Source organism: Apteryx mantelli, chromosome 18 (genome assembly GCF_036417845.1).
Source record: "Apteryx mantelli isolate bAptMan1 chromosome 18, bAptMan1.hap1, whole genome shotgun sequence".
Taxonomy (NCBI): Eukaryota; Metazoa; Chordata; class Aves; order Apterygiformes; family Apterygidae; genus Apteryx; species Apteryx mantelli.
This window is the reverse complement of record NC_089995.1, coordinates 14152132-14168510: the sequence shown is the minus strand read 5'-3', so window position 1 is coordinate 14168510 and position 16379 is coordinate 14152132. Positions and strand designations below refer to the sequence as shown.

Here is a 16379-nt window from a genome sequence, read left to right as displayed (position 1 = left end):
GAGGCCAAGGACTGAAGAAGGCGGGCACAGGATTTACCCCACAACCCCGTCCTTCTCCTCCGAAACAGTTCCCTGCGCTCCCAGGCAGCGCAAGGGCCTTGAGGAACACCAACCCTTGCACTGAGGTCCGAGAGAAGCGCTGCGCTGCGCTATACCACGCAAAACTCTGCCAAATTACCTCCTCGTTCTCCGGAAACCTTGACTTTAACTCCCTCTTCTTCAGGGAGCGGGGGAAGGAGGAAAAAAGAAAAAAGGTTCCGGCCGCGATGGCTATGCAGCGAGCGCAACGTGGTGCTGCGAGGTCGACTGTGCAGGTAGCACGAACCAAACAGCCAGCGGTGGAAAATAGTTTCGTCTCGGCAGGCATTAACTCCAGTGCGCCAGCGATGCTGGTTTCTGTTGACATCATTAACTATTTTATTACACTGAAAAGCAGCAGTATCACAAAGCTACGAGTAACAACTTGTTCTAGCACCACAAGCGAGCGGGCTTGATGCAGCCCTGTAGTTCTTTCTACTCCATCACAGATGGGCAGCAGGGAATCTGAGGGAAATCAAAGCCTCACTGAGGAGCCCAGGGTGTGCAGTCAACTTCCAGCAAATTTCCAAATCCAAATTCCACCAGACGACGAAAAGCCCTACGACTCCGGTGGGGCGCACCCCCCCCCCCCGACCAGCTCTCTGTCTGCAGACGGCAGTGTCTCTTGTTTGCATTTCAAATGGATGAAATCCTAAACCTAAATTATTTATTAACAGATTAAAAATTTCATCTTCTACATAAAAAGGAACATTAAACAGTCTCGGGGAAGAACTGAACAAAATCAGGCACTCAAAACCATGGGTAATATTGCTGCAGTGGGAAAGACGGGAAGGGGACTAAGAAGGTATTTACTCTCCCCCAAATGTCACGTATTTCCCCACATCAACACACATTAACAGCCACGAACCCAGCTGGGGCTTTGGCTACCCTCGGAAAGCTGTGCTTAATAACCAAGTCCATTATTTTGCATAAATGCATTCAAACAGGAATCCTCTTATCACGTCTCGCTGCAAGGAAGCACTTGTGTACGGCACCTTTTAGCGCCGCCGTGCTGGTTCACGTGCGTGCCTTCGGCGCAGCGGGTATCCCACAGCCCCGGCAACACACGTGCCGCTCAGACGCGGGCTAGGGAAGCAAGGCACGCCGCAGCTCCGGGGAGCGATTAAGACCTCACAAGCCTATGCTGGCTCACCGATCGCTCTGATACCTGTAACTAAAAACTATGTGATTTAGACTGCAAAAGACAATTCCAGGATTTCCATTTGTTCTGCATTACTATAATTAGAGCTTCCGGATTATGGTTTACACTAAAAAGAACAGCCAGGACTCCAAGGTAGAAGAGACACGAGCAGATGGGTCAGATAAGGAGAAAGCTTGCCGAGAAAGCTAAATGCTTCTGGAGGGGCGTGAGCGAGCTCTAGCATTACCTCCCCTCTATCAGGTGCTTATACGTACACACGCTATAAACGTTAAGACCACACATGAAATATCATCACGCTGCAGTGTTTTGACTCCACTTCCTCTACTCAGCAGCAAATTCTTAGATTCACCACAAAAAAAAGTGCCTAAGTGCAGCAACTGATAAATTACACAGTAGTTAATAACGTGCAGCTACTAAATAAAAGTTTTCTGTTCGTCTAAATTTTTCAGCCTAAGCCATTTTCGCAGTGCCTTGACCACACGCGCTGCCCTGCACTGCCCGTGGTGCCAGATCCGGACTCATGACAGGTGCAGAGCTCTCAGTGCGGCGCCTTTCCTGCGCCCCATCCCACCCACATTTGGATCCTACCGCTTGTAAAACTGCACTTCTCTTCTTTGTACAAATGCACATGCACAGGAAGTCCAAGACTGCCAACAAGCATAAGAGAAAATAAAAAAAAGATTTGAGATGCTAGTCAACCATGCCAGAATTATACACTGCATCTAATTACAGGTTTTAAGGGAGCATCACTGGTATTTTTGCAGATAAGCGTATCCCACATTTTAATTAAAAAAAGAAAAATTCCCTCCTTTGAACAAACCAACTTCCATTTGAGAGACCTACGTTTCAATAACACATCCTACAATTTTCTGTTTCCTTGTTTAAAGACAATAGAAAGAAAAAACATGGCTGATATAATTTACATTCGGGTCACTGACTTTCTTGATTGTAACTCCAAATACCAGGCCTATTAAACACACACAACACCACCCAAACCCCAAACCACACTGTTCTGCATTAGAGCTTCCTCCTGCTACCTACATTCATTTTTACTGGTGTAAGCTGCATACATTTGCTGCAGTTATACCCAAAACGTATTCCAAGGAAGAAAAAAACCCATCAACTATCATAAGGATAGAAAAGCACAACTTTTATAATGTATTACTGATTTCTAGGAAGCAAGTATGCTTGCTCCTACACATTTATACAGACAGATATATGTCTAACTCTTAAAAATCTGTTTCTGTTTTCTGCGTGTCCAGTGCTAATCCGGGACGATGCCTCGTGGTATGGATGCTAGCAATAAAGGCAGCACAGTTCAGAAATCAAAAGATACACTATTCAAACAAGGATGCTACAACCTGATTCACCTTGTAGTCCATGTACGTGTAAAAGCAGGGTGTGCTCGCACACGTTCTGGTAATCGCCAGTTTTGTTTCGGAGGGCACAACGTTTCACACAGCAGAAACACGGCGATTGTCAGCGTGGCACCATCTGCCCCCGATTTAAAGCATACAGAAGAGAGGGGCTGCTCACGAGAACTGAACCGCGAGGGTAAATCCCACCCGGCAGAATAAGAGTAACAAATGTACGTTTATTTTAATTTTTTTCTTTTTAAAAAGCAGGTATTTGTTGAATTACTGCAAACACTTCTTACAGACTGATGAGCGCTAATGAAAAGCGCGCTGGGTGCGGCACTAATCTTTCATTCGCGAGATCTGTCTTGAGGGAAATCAGTTTCATATTCTTTATAGACACGTGACTTAATCAGAAAACCACAGCACACGATTTTGGCATAATTAGCAGGACCTTCTTAAATACAACCCAGAAGAAAGCTCCGGGGGAAACAAACACATTTCACATCATTAGGGAAAATCAGGGCTGAAATGGAGGTACAGTACCAGTCACTGCACAGCAGAAATCCTACCTATTTTTAGCTCACATTTCCAATAAGAAAGCAGCTGGGAGTCTAACGAAAACACCTTGGTGACAAATTTAATGGACTGAATACTAAAGTTACTATTTTTAAATAAAGTTCCTAATTACCTTTCAAAACAAGAAGCAATTAAGCAGCAGTGGAGCTACTGCTTCACAAGAGCCTGGGAAGGCTTGGCTCCAATCAGATTGAAACTGGGAAACGGCTCAACACCTTGCTGATCCTAAACATTGGTAGGAGGCCAGCTTTTTTTTTTTTCCTTCATTTAGTGAAAGCGGCTCTGCTTTGACCTGTCCAGTCCTGCCTTGCCCTGCTTTTCCCTGCCCGTCCCCCCTTGGCGGCTGCCTCTTCTCGGCTGCGCGTTAGCAATCCACCCGCGCTGGAGAGCAAAACCGAAACGCAGCCCATAACAGCTGGAGAGCACTTGGGAAAAATGATAAACTCTCTCCGATAGCAAAACGTGTGAATCTTAAGAGTAGCTCAGCCGCGTGGAGCAGGGGGGGATGGTGAAGTACGCTAGAGGAGACGGGGAAGGGTCCGGGATCTCACCTCTAAACACGCTCTGGAGAGCGCAAAGCCACGCACGACACAGAGTAGCTGCAAATTTACTGAATGGTCCATGTAAATCACAACAAAATGAGTTACAAACTGACATGTTCTTCTCCAAAAAGCTCTTTAAAGCCAGACGTTTTAATTACTGGTTCCCTTGATGAAACAGTGTGATAAAAATGAATATATTATACTTGTAAACTCACATAGGAATATTCCACGTTTCATACATACCATGCACCTAACTTTTGAACAAGTTTTCCACTTTTAAAAACAGTGGTGGTGAATCAGAGTTAGCATTGGAATATATACAGACAACATACTAATATGGAGATTTTAATATTGAGAAATACATGATCTTAGAGTCTGAAATGTCCACTTGGAAGACATCATCTATGCTGATAAAATAGGAGAGAGCAAGATCTCTACATCCATCTCTCACCCCTTCTGCAAAAACATTTCACTGTGTCAAGACTTTTGACGATACTGCGGTACTTTTTGGCATCAGTTTTGTGAAAGATTGCACAATAACATCCTTCACTCATCCAGCTTCATTTAATACCTCACACTATCCAAAATCACCCAAGGGTTTTTGCAGCTACGAGCTTCTATACCCCTCCTGAAGAAGAAAAGTACTATACAAATCTGCAAATGGGGAAACTAAGCCACATCCAAGTCTGGTCTAGAGCCAGGAAAAGACCAGAGACTTTATGCCTTAACTCTCTGTTTTCTTCACAGCACACACCCTGCTCCACAGAGCTATGGAAAACACCCAATAAAATAACCACAGACTCAATACAACAAAGATCGGTTCACTGTTAAGACTCAATTTGATGAAAGACTATCCAAGGAAGTACATCTGCACTCTTTTATAAGCTATCTTAGGTAAAAAGTTGTCTTGCTGGACACGAAGCTTGAAGATGCCCAATTTCTCCAAACTGTCCCTGATTTTATAACTCAAATGAGTAACTCAATTCAACCGAGATGCCTTAAGAGCAAATGGTAGACAGTGCATTTTCCAGACATGGTCTTCAGCGACTTCACAAGTATTATCAACATTGACAAAACATGAACAAAAATGGTAAATTAATGCCATTTGCAGGGATTTTAAGTGGACACCATTATTTGCATTTATTTAGAAAAAATCACTTCGCTCAGGCAGGTTTTGGTTGTTTTTACTGTAAAAAACACAAATCTCTCTATACCAACCATACAGTCCTAGCCAGGGGTCTGGGCTGGATATAGCTCCCGACAGGGATACTCTCCTTAGCTATACACCCTCCTACGCGACCCAAGGCTCCTACCCTCCCCCAGCTGCATGGTCTTGCTAAAAATAGCTCTTTGCTAGCTTTTACTCGGGCTGTAGTTTACATAAGCACTTTGGGGGAAGGGGAACCTTGCAGAGTATCCAAGGTACTTAACAGCCTTAATAGAAAATTTACAGGGCAGCCAACACATTTCAAGTGTAAATTAGAGGCCCTATAGGTAAAACCCTTGCTTGCATAATGAATACACTACAATTTAGCCTTATCTGTTATATCCTTCTTGATGAATTAGTGTATCATAATGCAAATATAATTATCACAGACTTGTGCTTAACTATAACAACCAATTTTAACACTCTTCAGATACAAAAATCAATGTATAATATAATGTAATCAATTCAGAAATGGTGTTTCAAATCACAAAATCTGTCAATGAGATCTTGCCTACCAAATAAGAAAACAACTTGCACAAATCATACTTAAAATTAGCTACCAATTTCTTTATCAGCTCATTTAGGAATAATTTAGTCGCATACTATAAAGAATATTTCAGATGATTTATAAAAGATCTGGTTCATATGCTTTATCTGAAGGACAGGGAGTGCTGTACAGAGCATCCGCGATGGCAACGGCTCCCTCCCGTCGGGACGGACAGCGAGGTGTTTGCAGTGCTCCAGCCCTGGGAAGAACTGGGAGTCAAACCTGGCGCTTTCACCCTGTCCCAGCAAATGTACTGGCCTGATTTCACCCTTGTCTCAGAAATTGCCTGTGGTCTCCTATCTTTTGGAAGACTGTTGCTTTTAATGTCTTTTTTAAGCAAGTCTTTAATGAGGTTTTACAATATCTTTTTAGGTCTTAGCTTGATAAAAGCATTCTCCTAATTGTCTGCTGCTAATCTTGAAACGTTCCTTCTCTGCAGCTCTGGAGCAGGAGCGATAAAAACCCCGCGCTCCCCCAGCCGCAGCGCTCGCTCACGGCCAGCCCCGGCAATGGCAGGTCCCAAGGTCAGGCCAAAACTTCCAGCAGCCATCCAGAAACAGCAGCGAGAAAATGCCAAATCCTAAAACTACCGGTCACACCTGCTCCATCATCCCCATTTGCCGCTGCTGCAGGAGCAGCACCGCTGGCAGCGGCTCTCCCAGGAGCAGCCGGGCTGGGAGCCTCCCTGGGAAGCGGCCGGTAGGAAACGCCGCCGGCCGCAGCCAATGGAGCGCGGCCGCCGCGCGCCGGCACTGCCCGGCCTCTTGCCGAATCCGCCCGGAGAGCGGCTCCGGCTGCCACAGAGGGAAGGCAAAAAATGATGCAATCGAGGCCACGCTCGTTCTCGTTTCCTCGAGCTTGCATTTATAGCCGGCGCCGTGTTTTGCGCCTGCAGATCCTCCTTCGGCAGGATTCCTCGCGGCGGCCGCGCGAGCCGTGGGGAAGTCCTCTCTTCCGGCGCTCCGGCGCGTTGTCCGGCTGCTCGAATCGCCGCTCGGCACAAACCTCGCACTGGGCTGCTTCTGTTTGCGCAAAGGGAGGCAGCGACAGCGGGGGAGGAAAGGGCGAGCGAAAACTAATTCTCAGGAACTAATACGAAGAGCTGCCACAGTCATTTTGGTTGACACTTCAGAGCCACGCTTTTTACACTGCTACAGTAATCCAAGACGACTGAATCATTCTTAAAAGGAAGACTGTTGCTAATAATTTGGGATGTTGTTTGCTCTGTTTTTTTTAAAACAGCAGCTGGAATTTTACCTTTTTTAAGTTAAAGGTCAAAACTTCAGGAGATGCAAATAGACCCTAAGTGCATGAAAACCTGAAAGTTTACAGAAATACAACCACTCCACTTTTATTAGAACTCCTCATTCTAAATAATGAATTTTAACACACAGACTGACTACTACCTGTCTTCACAAAAGCCGGAGAATTAAAAAATTACTGCGTATGTAATAAGAATAATCTACCTTACTTGTTCAAAGTTACCTAAAGTACATAAGCATTTTGTAGAACACAGATTATAGCACAAGTTTCACCTGCAGCAGTTAGGGTTATTTTTAGGGTGAATTTGATGCATACAAAACACTTCTTATATAGTTTCTCCATAATAACTAAGTATATTCTGTGCCTAGTGAAAACAAATTTGACGATGAAGAAAACAAAAAACAAACAAAGAGCGAGCAACACCACCTGCAAGACCTCTGCAAGCCACAGAATCGTAAGCTTCGATTAGTCCATGTGGCTCTACCAGTTGTCTTACTTTCTCTGCATGCCAAACCTTGCCAAGCACCGGGTCTATCTTGCAGTAAACACGCTAATCATGTGTTTGTCATCAGCTTTAAACTAGTAGCGTAATATGGTGTTTGCTACAGTACCGAGAGCACCTCACTCCACAAATGGATGGCTTTTTTTAGAGGATTTTAGACAGCACAGCAATGACTCCACACAATCAACACGGTTTGGGAAACCTGTTGTTAATGAACGACACAAAACTCAACTCGCACTGGGTGAAACTCCATTGACCTTACGAGAGCTGCTGTAAGGATCAATCCAGGCTATTAAATCTCTCTTAAGCTTTCCAGTCATAAAAGAAAAACAAAACTGTGTAGTAATGCAATTTTAGCAACCATATGTAATGATCTTGCATAACAGTGCAGCATACTAATTTCATGAATAAATTATTTTGTGTCAAGCCTATAACAACACCGACTGACTGTTCACGATGGATTGAACATCTAGTCAGGACTTGGAATGCATACATAAATCTTGTTTATTAATAGATTATTCATTTGAAAAGTATTGGTCATTTTAATTAAACCGAAAATGACTTACAAAGTCTCTAAACTTTACAAATTGCCACCGACCTTACACATCCCGCTAAAGCACTTGACCTGGCCCCATCCTCAAAACATGTCTATGAATTAACAACCATATGAAAGTGATGTTAAATAAGTGTATCTCGAATAAAGGTTGGAAACATTACTTTCCAAGGTGGAAAGGGACATCTTAACTGTTTTCCATAAGTAACTCGGGTAAATTCAGCCTCAGTCCGCATGCACACAAACCACACAGTTACCTGTATGACAACAAGCCCCTTGCTGGCATGTTCACTGGTTCTTACTCTGCTACCAGGCTGGTACCTACCAACACAGCAGGAGACCAATAGATTTTCACATCTCTTCCAAAAGCCCTGGCAGGCAACAGATATATAGTTTCACGTGTTTCTATCCTATTCTCTTACCACCGCTAAGGTCTCACCAAATAAACTTTGGGAATGGGAGAGGGGAAGGGTGGGAAGGAATGGGGAGCCTATTGCCATTAAAATGCAGAAACTGGTAAAAGTTAAATTCATACAACTTTTTGGCATATATTCCATCTTCTGCTCTATCTCATTTCAACTCTCCCCTTCACCCACAAAAAACTCCACTGCATTTGAATGGGCACATTTATACAGAGCAATGCCACTAAACAAAAAAAGCAGACACACATATGTACCAGAAATACGTTGACTAAAAAGTTCAGGCAATACTGAACCAAACCAACTTGAAAGCAATTACAACAATACGCATTTGTTGATTGCTTTAAAAAATTTAGCTCATTATTATTTTGTATTCTTTGTTTGAAAAAGAAATCTCATGGTTTATTCATGTTTTGTCATTCATCTGTATTATTAATAGTTATTAAAATATTAATAACATTATTAAAACATAAAACAAAGTTATTTGGTGATGCAAATATAATATTCTTTACTGAACAACACTGTTTGCCATTTTTGCCACTAGTCATTTTCTTTAGCGACTCGTGCTAACTTTTATATTTCCATAACATCTGACTATTATTTTAAACTTGGTGTTAATTTTACAGTATACGCAAACACATCAAGAAATTGGGCTACAGAGCAATCTCATTTGTCCATAGAAGTCTAAATTTTAGCCAAGTACTTTTAGTAGAGAATTATTTCATGAAGCTGCATCATTCCCATATTTCTACAGTAGTAGCTACTTGCGTATTCAGAGTCTTTGATAACATCAACTTTAGTTTTAAAGCAGACTATTAAAGTAAAATATTAGCTAAGGGATATATCCTGAGCAAACTATGAACTGGAATTAAAACAATGTTCCTCACTAGCTAAAATGTCAGTGTGCTTGTTATTTAGTCCTATCTTCATCAAACTATTTTTATACGCTTTTGCTATTCAAAACTAAAGTTATCTTTCAGTTAGAGAGGAAAACAGCAATTTATTGAACAAATCACCTGGAGTTCTACTTGCGATTACAGAGAAAATTTACTGGTATTTTGACAAATTTTATTCAAATAAAATGGTTAAACTCATACCAAAGTTTTAAACAAAATACGAGCAAACGAGCGCCTAACCTGAGCATGTTTTGTGCATGTGAACCCGCTGCCGACAAAGAAACAGCTGCTGCACGAGCAAAGGCTCCTTTGCCTGCGAAAGCAAACATAACCTCTAGTGCAAACGGAGGCTCATTTCTCAAAATTGGGCACCTGAACATTGCACCACGGCTTATTCTTACTCTTAAGGGCATTAGGGAGCGATACACTTAACGCAAAGGCAAGGGTGACTGTTTGGATGCCGGCCTGGTGGAGAAACAAGGGAAGAAGCTCCAACGCAGCCTTTTTACGCCCATCTCAAATGGGAACAGCCCTGCCTTCGGCTGAAGGCTCGTCCCTAAAATTCAGGCATGGAAAGGAAGTTACACCAGCTAAAGAGCAAAAAGGAACGGCACGTTAGCGGATGTGCAGAACAACGGAGAAACCGACGTGGCGAACGCCGGACGGCGATGGGCAGCGGGTGGCACAATGAGAGAAAGTGGAGAGAGAAATCAGGTTCCTGGAACAAACATTTAAACCATTTTAAAATATCGTGGTGCATATCACATGCAGCTCAAAAGTCCATGGCATAACTTCTTAAATCATTCACATTTTGGACTTGTAAGGGTCCCTCTGCCATAATGGTTCATCGCCGCTAACGTTTTCCTTTACCCGTGCTCCTAACTCTGAAGACTCAAACACACAAGCCATTTCAGGACACCTTTTATCTTGCTTCAAATAGGAATGTAATTTATTTTAGAGACAGAAGTATATCTGGGGCTGAGGGTGGATTGAAATTATGAATTTATGATTAGCTGTGACAACAGAAGGAACATGTGTTGGATTCATAATCCATTTATTGGCTAAATTTAGGTAATCTGGTTTTCACAGCACTTGCCAGCAGGCACATCCCTGCTATCAATGGTCAGCAAGAAAGGGCAGACACTTGAAGTAGTCAAGTGCAATTCAACTACCTATATTTGGATTCAGATCACAATTTTGTTGGTACCGACTTCACTGAAGCCACACAAACACAGGTGTTACTGTGCCTCCTGTCATCTACGGTAACCTCTTTCTGCAACTAATACCCCGCTGGGTTGTGGAGAAAATATAACTTATTTTTTCTGTCTTTTAGTTGAAACATAACCTTGTTCAGAACATGAACCTCGATTTCCTCAGGATAAAGAGGTGTAGGGACAAGAACTTAATTCAGTTATCTCCAAGCGCTCTGGAACAAAGGCAGGCGGCTTTTGCTTGAGACAACGGGTTAGAAATGAGCCGATCCGGGTCTATTCCTCGGTTTGCCAAAGAATTCATGCAGCAGTAGGCAAGCTGCAATTATCCTGTTTCAGTTTTAGATCAGCAACAGGGGATAAGGGTGTTATTTTTCCTCACAGGAATGTTTAACAGCATAATAGCTAATGTCCATAAGAAGCTCACGTATGCCAGGAATATGGACCAGAGAAACTCCTGTGCTGCTGAACGCGACTATGCAGACATCGCTCGCAGAGATGGAAGAGGCAAGGGGAATCACTCAGCCAAAATCGTATCGAGTGGAAAGAAATTAAAAAGTAAAAATTAATAAATCCTATGGATAAGAAACTGTACAAACAGTACGACTGATAAATCAATCACTCTTTAGAAAGGACAGGCTTGCAGCAATCGCACCTTACTACAGGCTCCATGAAGGGAGCTCTGTCACGAAGCGAAATCGATATGGGAGAAAATCATTAAGTACTCAAATTGGAGCTCTTAATTGCTCTCTGCAAGTCAGCAAATCCAGAAACAAAACACACCATAAATCTTAAAATACAAAGAATTTACACCCCATAACAAATAAGAAACTAAAAAAAAGCAGTACGCCCACATGTGCTGACCCTTTTGCAGTTCTGCGCAGCAGTCAGTTAATAGCTGCACTCTCTCCTTTCCTTTGGTAAGTATTTTAAAAACATCTTAAAAAAAAAGATTTCTCCTAAAACTCTTCTGGAGCAGCCTGGCACACTTTCAAGCTATCAGCGCGGCTCGGTGGGTGCTGAAGTTGGAGAAATACGACCTGCCGCACCTACAGCGGCAGCCTCGCCGCGCTCTCCTTCCCCGAAATGGCAGCAGCAGGAGAGAGGCGAGCGAGGCTTTCGAGCCGGAAATAGCGTGAGAATAGGCTCCCTCATGCTGCTTCCAGCCCTTCCTGATAGCGGAGGGTGTGAAATGGGTTGCAAATACTGTCTCTCGCATTATTTCCTTTTCCACCCTGGCCAAAACCAGGAAGTTTCAGCTAGACAATATCCAGAGAAAGCACAGTGTAAAATGAAGGGGGGGAAAAAAAAAGTCAAATTCCTCACCAAGGAACCTAATTTAGCCAAGGATAACTAAAGCAAAAATCCATATATTTGTGGGCACAGCCTAATAATTACCCATGCAGAAAAAGCATTAGGAGGCTCATGTACCCGAACTCTGCACGTGCCTTGCTACAGGGCTCACCCAAAGACTATGGGAATCAAAGCAGTTATCTTCAGGGGCATCCACAGGCTTTGGCCGAGGTCGTCCAGGACCACAAGGAAGATTCGTGCTACACTCAGCGCATTTGTACACGAGAGAGCCTACTTACTCTGACTGCCCAGCTGGATATTTGTGAGGCTTGAAGCACACAGATCCTCAGACGAAGATCATTTATTATCATTTGGGGTTTTCTGTATTCTAGCCAATTCTGTGTCCTTCTATTTATTAGTAGCCTAAAGCAGCCTCACACGGCAGCTTTGGTAAAAACACCCGCCCTCTCCACTGTACGTGGAAAGGGCAAGAGCAATGAAACTTGGTCTCCTCTTAACATCTTGCTCCCTCCTTGCAGCTAAAATACTCGCTCCCGGAGCAAAACAGATGCCAATCTCCCAGACGCTGCTCTTCTGAAAGCAGAACTGAAACCAGTTACTTAGTAGGTCCGGTTAAGAAAAGGGAAACGGCCTCCTTCCCTTGCTCTGCCTCTCCCGACTGTAAAACGTGCGCAGGCAGGAAGCGCAGCGAAGCTCACCATGAGCAGAGCCAGCTACTCCTTAAACCGAAGCGGGCCCCTCCGAAGGGACCTCTGCCCGCGGTGGGAGGCTGAGGGTGGAGGACAGGCTACCAGAAGGGCTCTCCAGCAGCTGAAGTTACTGGCCAGGCCTCCCACTTCACACCTCCAAAGGTCACAGCTGCAAATCAGTGGAAAGCTGAGATGGTACCCGGGGCTTTGGGCAAAGTCTTCTTCTCTGAGTCAACTCAACCAGGAACTTGGGGGAGGAACGACGGGAGGCAAACACACGCTAGTCAGCATGAAGCCCTACAGTATGTAAGCCACTGTTCAGGAATGGGTGAGAAATACCCTTGCTGGATTCTCTTAATACCCACGTCCTACTTATGCTGGTACATCACACTAGGTTGAGAATTAATATTCATTCCCACTTCCCTGGGAAAGGTCAAACAGCAAGAAAAACTGACCTTTCTTTGGGTGTGTATTCATCCAGGAGAGCTCTTGACTAGTCAAGAACACTTTCTGTCCTAGCACGAGCTTCGCAAGAGCACAAGTCTCCATTTCCCCAGTGCCTTTCTTTTCAAGACACTTCAACATCCTGAAGCTACGCCATGCTTTAAAACCATTGACTTTAAAGAACCTTCTACTGGACTCTTAAAGATCCCTACAGAAGTCCCATATGTATCTTATTTGGGCTGGGCAGAGGCAGAAATGCTTTCATTTTGCTATTGACATTTCTGAAAGCCAAATCAACCCCTGGAAGATAAACATGCTTGACTGTGCCCTAGTAAAAAACAGACAAAATTGATTTGAAACATCCAGCACAACTTACTTGTGCTATACTTTGCAAAAGTTCCTATATATAACTATATAACTTACAAGAGTGAAAAATGCTTTTTTTTTTTTTAATATAGAATGTTAAACTGAAGACAAACTTTACACTAAATAATTCACCCTTCAAAGATGGTGGTAATTAAAAGGAAAATTTACAAATAGCAATAAAAAGTGATATTTGATTTTTGTGAACAATAATTTTTTTTTAGAATTTTAAAGAAACTTACAAAGTACAGAATCCATTAATATTTAAAAATACATTCCATTTTCAAGAGGAAAAAGGGATTTTTTGGAAGCTGGATTTATCTTGAAATAGAAAAATCAACATTTTTGCTTTCCATTTTAAGTATGCTTTTCTTGTTTTACACAGGGACCTTCAAAAGGGGGGAATATTTAGAAACTAAGACTCTTCTGTGAAAGAACCGTCCACTCCAACACTGTTCTTGGCTCAACTTTCTCTTTTAATTCCTATTACCTCTAATGACATTAGTCTGCACATTCAAATTAAAATAGTCTTCACTTGATAAATTTCAGCTACTTTTTATACCTTGCCTTGGGTGCATTTTTTAAAAATGTGGTCACTGGGTTAATTTCATGGCATCAGTCATGTCAGATTTTACTAGAAGTAATTTTTGTCAGGTCACTTGAAAATTTAGTATGATAAGGACAAGCACAAAATTTCAAAGTGATATTAACTTCCAAGCATACATTTTACCGTTAAAAAACCCTCTCCCTTTGCATATTCTGATCTTAAAGACAACACCAATGCCCCATCACAAACCCCAGAGGGGACAAGAACCAACAATTACAAAGCTCCTTCCATAAGAAACCAGTGCCCTATCCTCTACATCCAATTTGAGTAAATACTAAATTACAAAGCATTTTTAAGATGGAGACAAAAATGATATCTTAGAAGAATTTCTGTAATTTGTTGGCAATGTGCAAGTTTTATTTTTGGTCCCACAGGCCATGATGTAAAATTCAGTGTTCCACTAGATGGAGCAGGATGGTAAAACCACCATTAAGGCCATTCCCCTGCTGACCCACGCAAAAGTCAACATCCAACAGTCAGGGATGACAGTAATTTTTAGCTCTCTTCTGTACATTCAGAGCAAAACAAATTTTTCTCCTCTTCCAAAAAAGAGCAATACAAAAGAAAAGTGTGTAGCATTACCTATTTCTTCAGCGATCACAGAAGATGACAATTAACAAACACTAACCGGATAACCAAGCACCATCAGAAACAAAACTATGTTTTTCCCTATTCTATCAATTTTCGCCTCATTCTATTAGCTTTACACTACAAAGACAGAACTTACTGGATAGTTGACACAAAACAGAAAACCAGAATTTTTGAGTAGCTTTTACTTTGTAGCAGCTGAACTTGCAGAAAGATCTACACCAAACAACCAAACATTAGTCACCTAATGGAAGAGACATTGCTACAAATAAAACAAAGGAATACTAGAAACAATGGCATAACTTCAAAGAGCCTTCTAGAGACCTGGAGCTGTGCAAGTCATAGTAAAATTATCTCTTTGGTCTCTTTTCAAGCAGAGCTAATTGTTGATTTTCCTTCAAGTCTACCTAAACCAAAAAAAGAACCTTAGGAATTTTATTTTGTCTCACGTGCTTTCATTTTTAAGAGACTCACTAGCAGACACAAATATTCCAGTCCTCCATCATCATGTGAAAGAAGAAGCCTGCATTTCCCTGACTACTAAAACTTATTTCAGCTTCTCCAGAAGAAGCAGAGGATAAATGAATAAAGAGCTGTTTTAGCCATTAATATTCCACATTTAAGCCCTGCAATTCTTGAGTATACATAATGAAAACACCAGGAATCATCACAAGGAATCATCACAATTATCACAAACGTATTGCAATAATAAAATTCTGAACTATACTCTATTACTTCGCATGATAAATAACTGCAAACATGTAGCAGTCTCTCTCATGACAATACTAATTATCACAGTAGTATAAATAGCAGACGGGAATGAATCACACGCTGATATGTGCGTGAAGGCACACAAGCAGAAGTCCTGGTGACTGATCACAGGTTTCTGGTTGCTGCCATCTCTTTGTTTTCAGATAAACAAACTGTGCTAAAAGCAAAAGTTACAAACACGGACCTGTTTCACGCTAACGTACTTTCCCACCTATTAACACTTGCTGCAGTATCTGAAGTTTGCTGTCATTTGGAAAGGAACTGGTCTAAGTGGAAGTAGTAGGAAATCTGGACTTTGAGACACTGAAGTTGTCCATTGCATTAAGATCTCAGTCTGTGTTAAGACCATTTTAAAGCATTCACAAGGTTTTCAATATAGCTATTACTAGGCGTCTAACTGAAAGCCCGTTTTTGCTAGTTCTCTGAACGGCTAATGAACAGAAATTCACAACGTAGCCTACATTCCTTCTTCAAAGGTACAACAGAAATCAACACCAGGACCGTCCAAAGCACGCGGTTATTAACATTCAGTACAAAATGTGTACATAGCAGTCAATATAAAGCAGAACAGAAACCATACTTACTACTGCGCACAGTCAATCAACTGATATTCGTTAGACCTCTCGTAGCAGGCTTTCACACCTTCGTCTTGCCAAAGTGTTTTTGTATGTTCATAAAACTCCTGAAAGAGTAAAAATATGATCAGCAAAAAAAGGCTACACATGAAGAAAACTGGCAGGGGTAACATCCCGTTAGCACCGGAACAGATGTTAAATGGTAGCGTATTTAACAGCAAACTTGGAACATCTTGTAGAAACTCACTGCAAGTTCAGTTGGGTTTCTTAATTGTCTTATCTTTATAACACTTTATAACTGAAAGAACTGCTTCGCAATCATTTTGATCGAGTCCAACTGTATTTTGACTCTTGGAAGAAGGTTTAACTTTTCGTTGCTGACAATTCTGTTGGTATTTTCATACGCAATACTGTCTGGTAACGTTTGCTCTTTAATTCATGATTCTGCTGGACGTTATGTTCGTTTAACTGTCAAAATCTTTTTTTTTCCCCCAGTAAAACATTACTTTTCAGTAATTCTTACATAAAGGTAGCAAACACGAGAAACTATTGATTTTATCCGTAAGATATGAAGGAAATTACAATTACAGGTAATTTTTCTTTTTTTCTTCTCTTTTTTCTTTTTTTTAAAGTCTGTTGTTCATGTATGTACGGATTAGAGTTCAAGGATGCCTCTCCAGCAAAAAAACTTTAAAAGTTTCCTAAAATATAACA

At 41.9% G+C, this 16379-nt stretch overlaps 1 protein-coding gene across 3 annotated transcripts in view; it reads right to left on the bottom strand.

The window, feature by feature from the left end:
• Positions 1–16379, bottom strand: part of GNAS (GNAS complex locus) — a 172138-nt gene that overhangs the window by 26998 nt on the left and 128761 nt on the right. For all 3 annotated transcript variants that reach the window (XM_067307744.1, XM_067307741.1, XM_067307742.1), the window contains exon 5: positions 15675–15772. In XM_067307744.1, coding sequence (XP_067163845.1) covers positions 15675–15772 — 98 coding nt within the window. The remainder of the gene's footprint in view (positions 1–15674; positions 15773–16379) is intronic.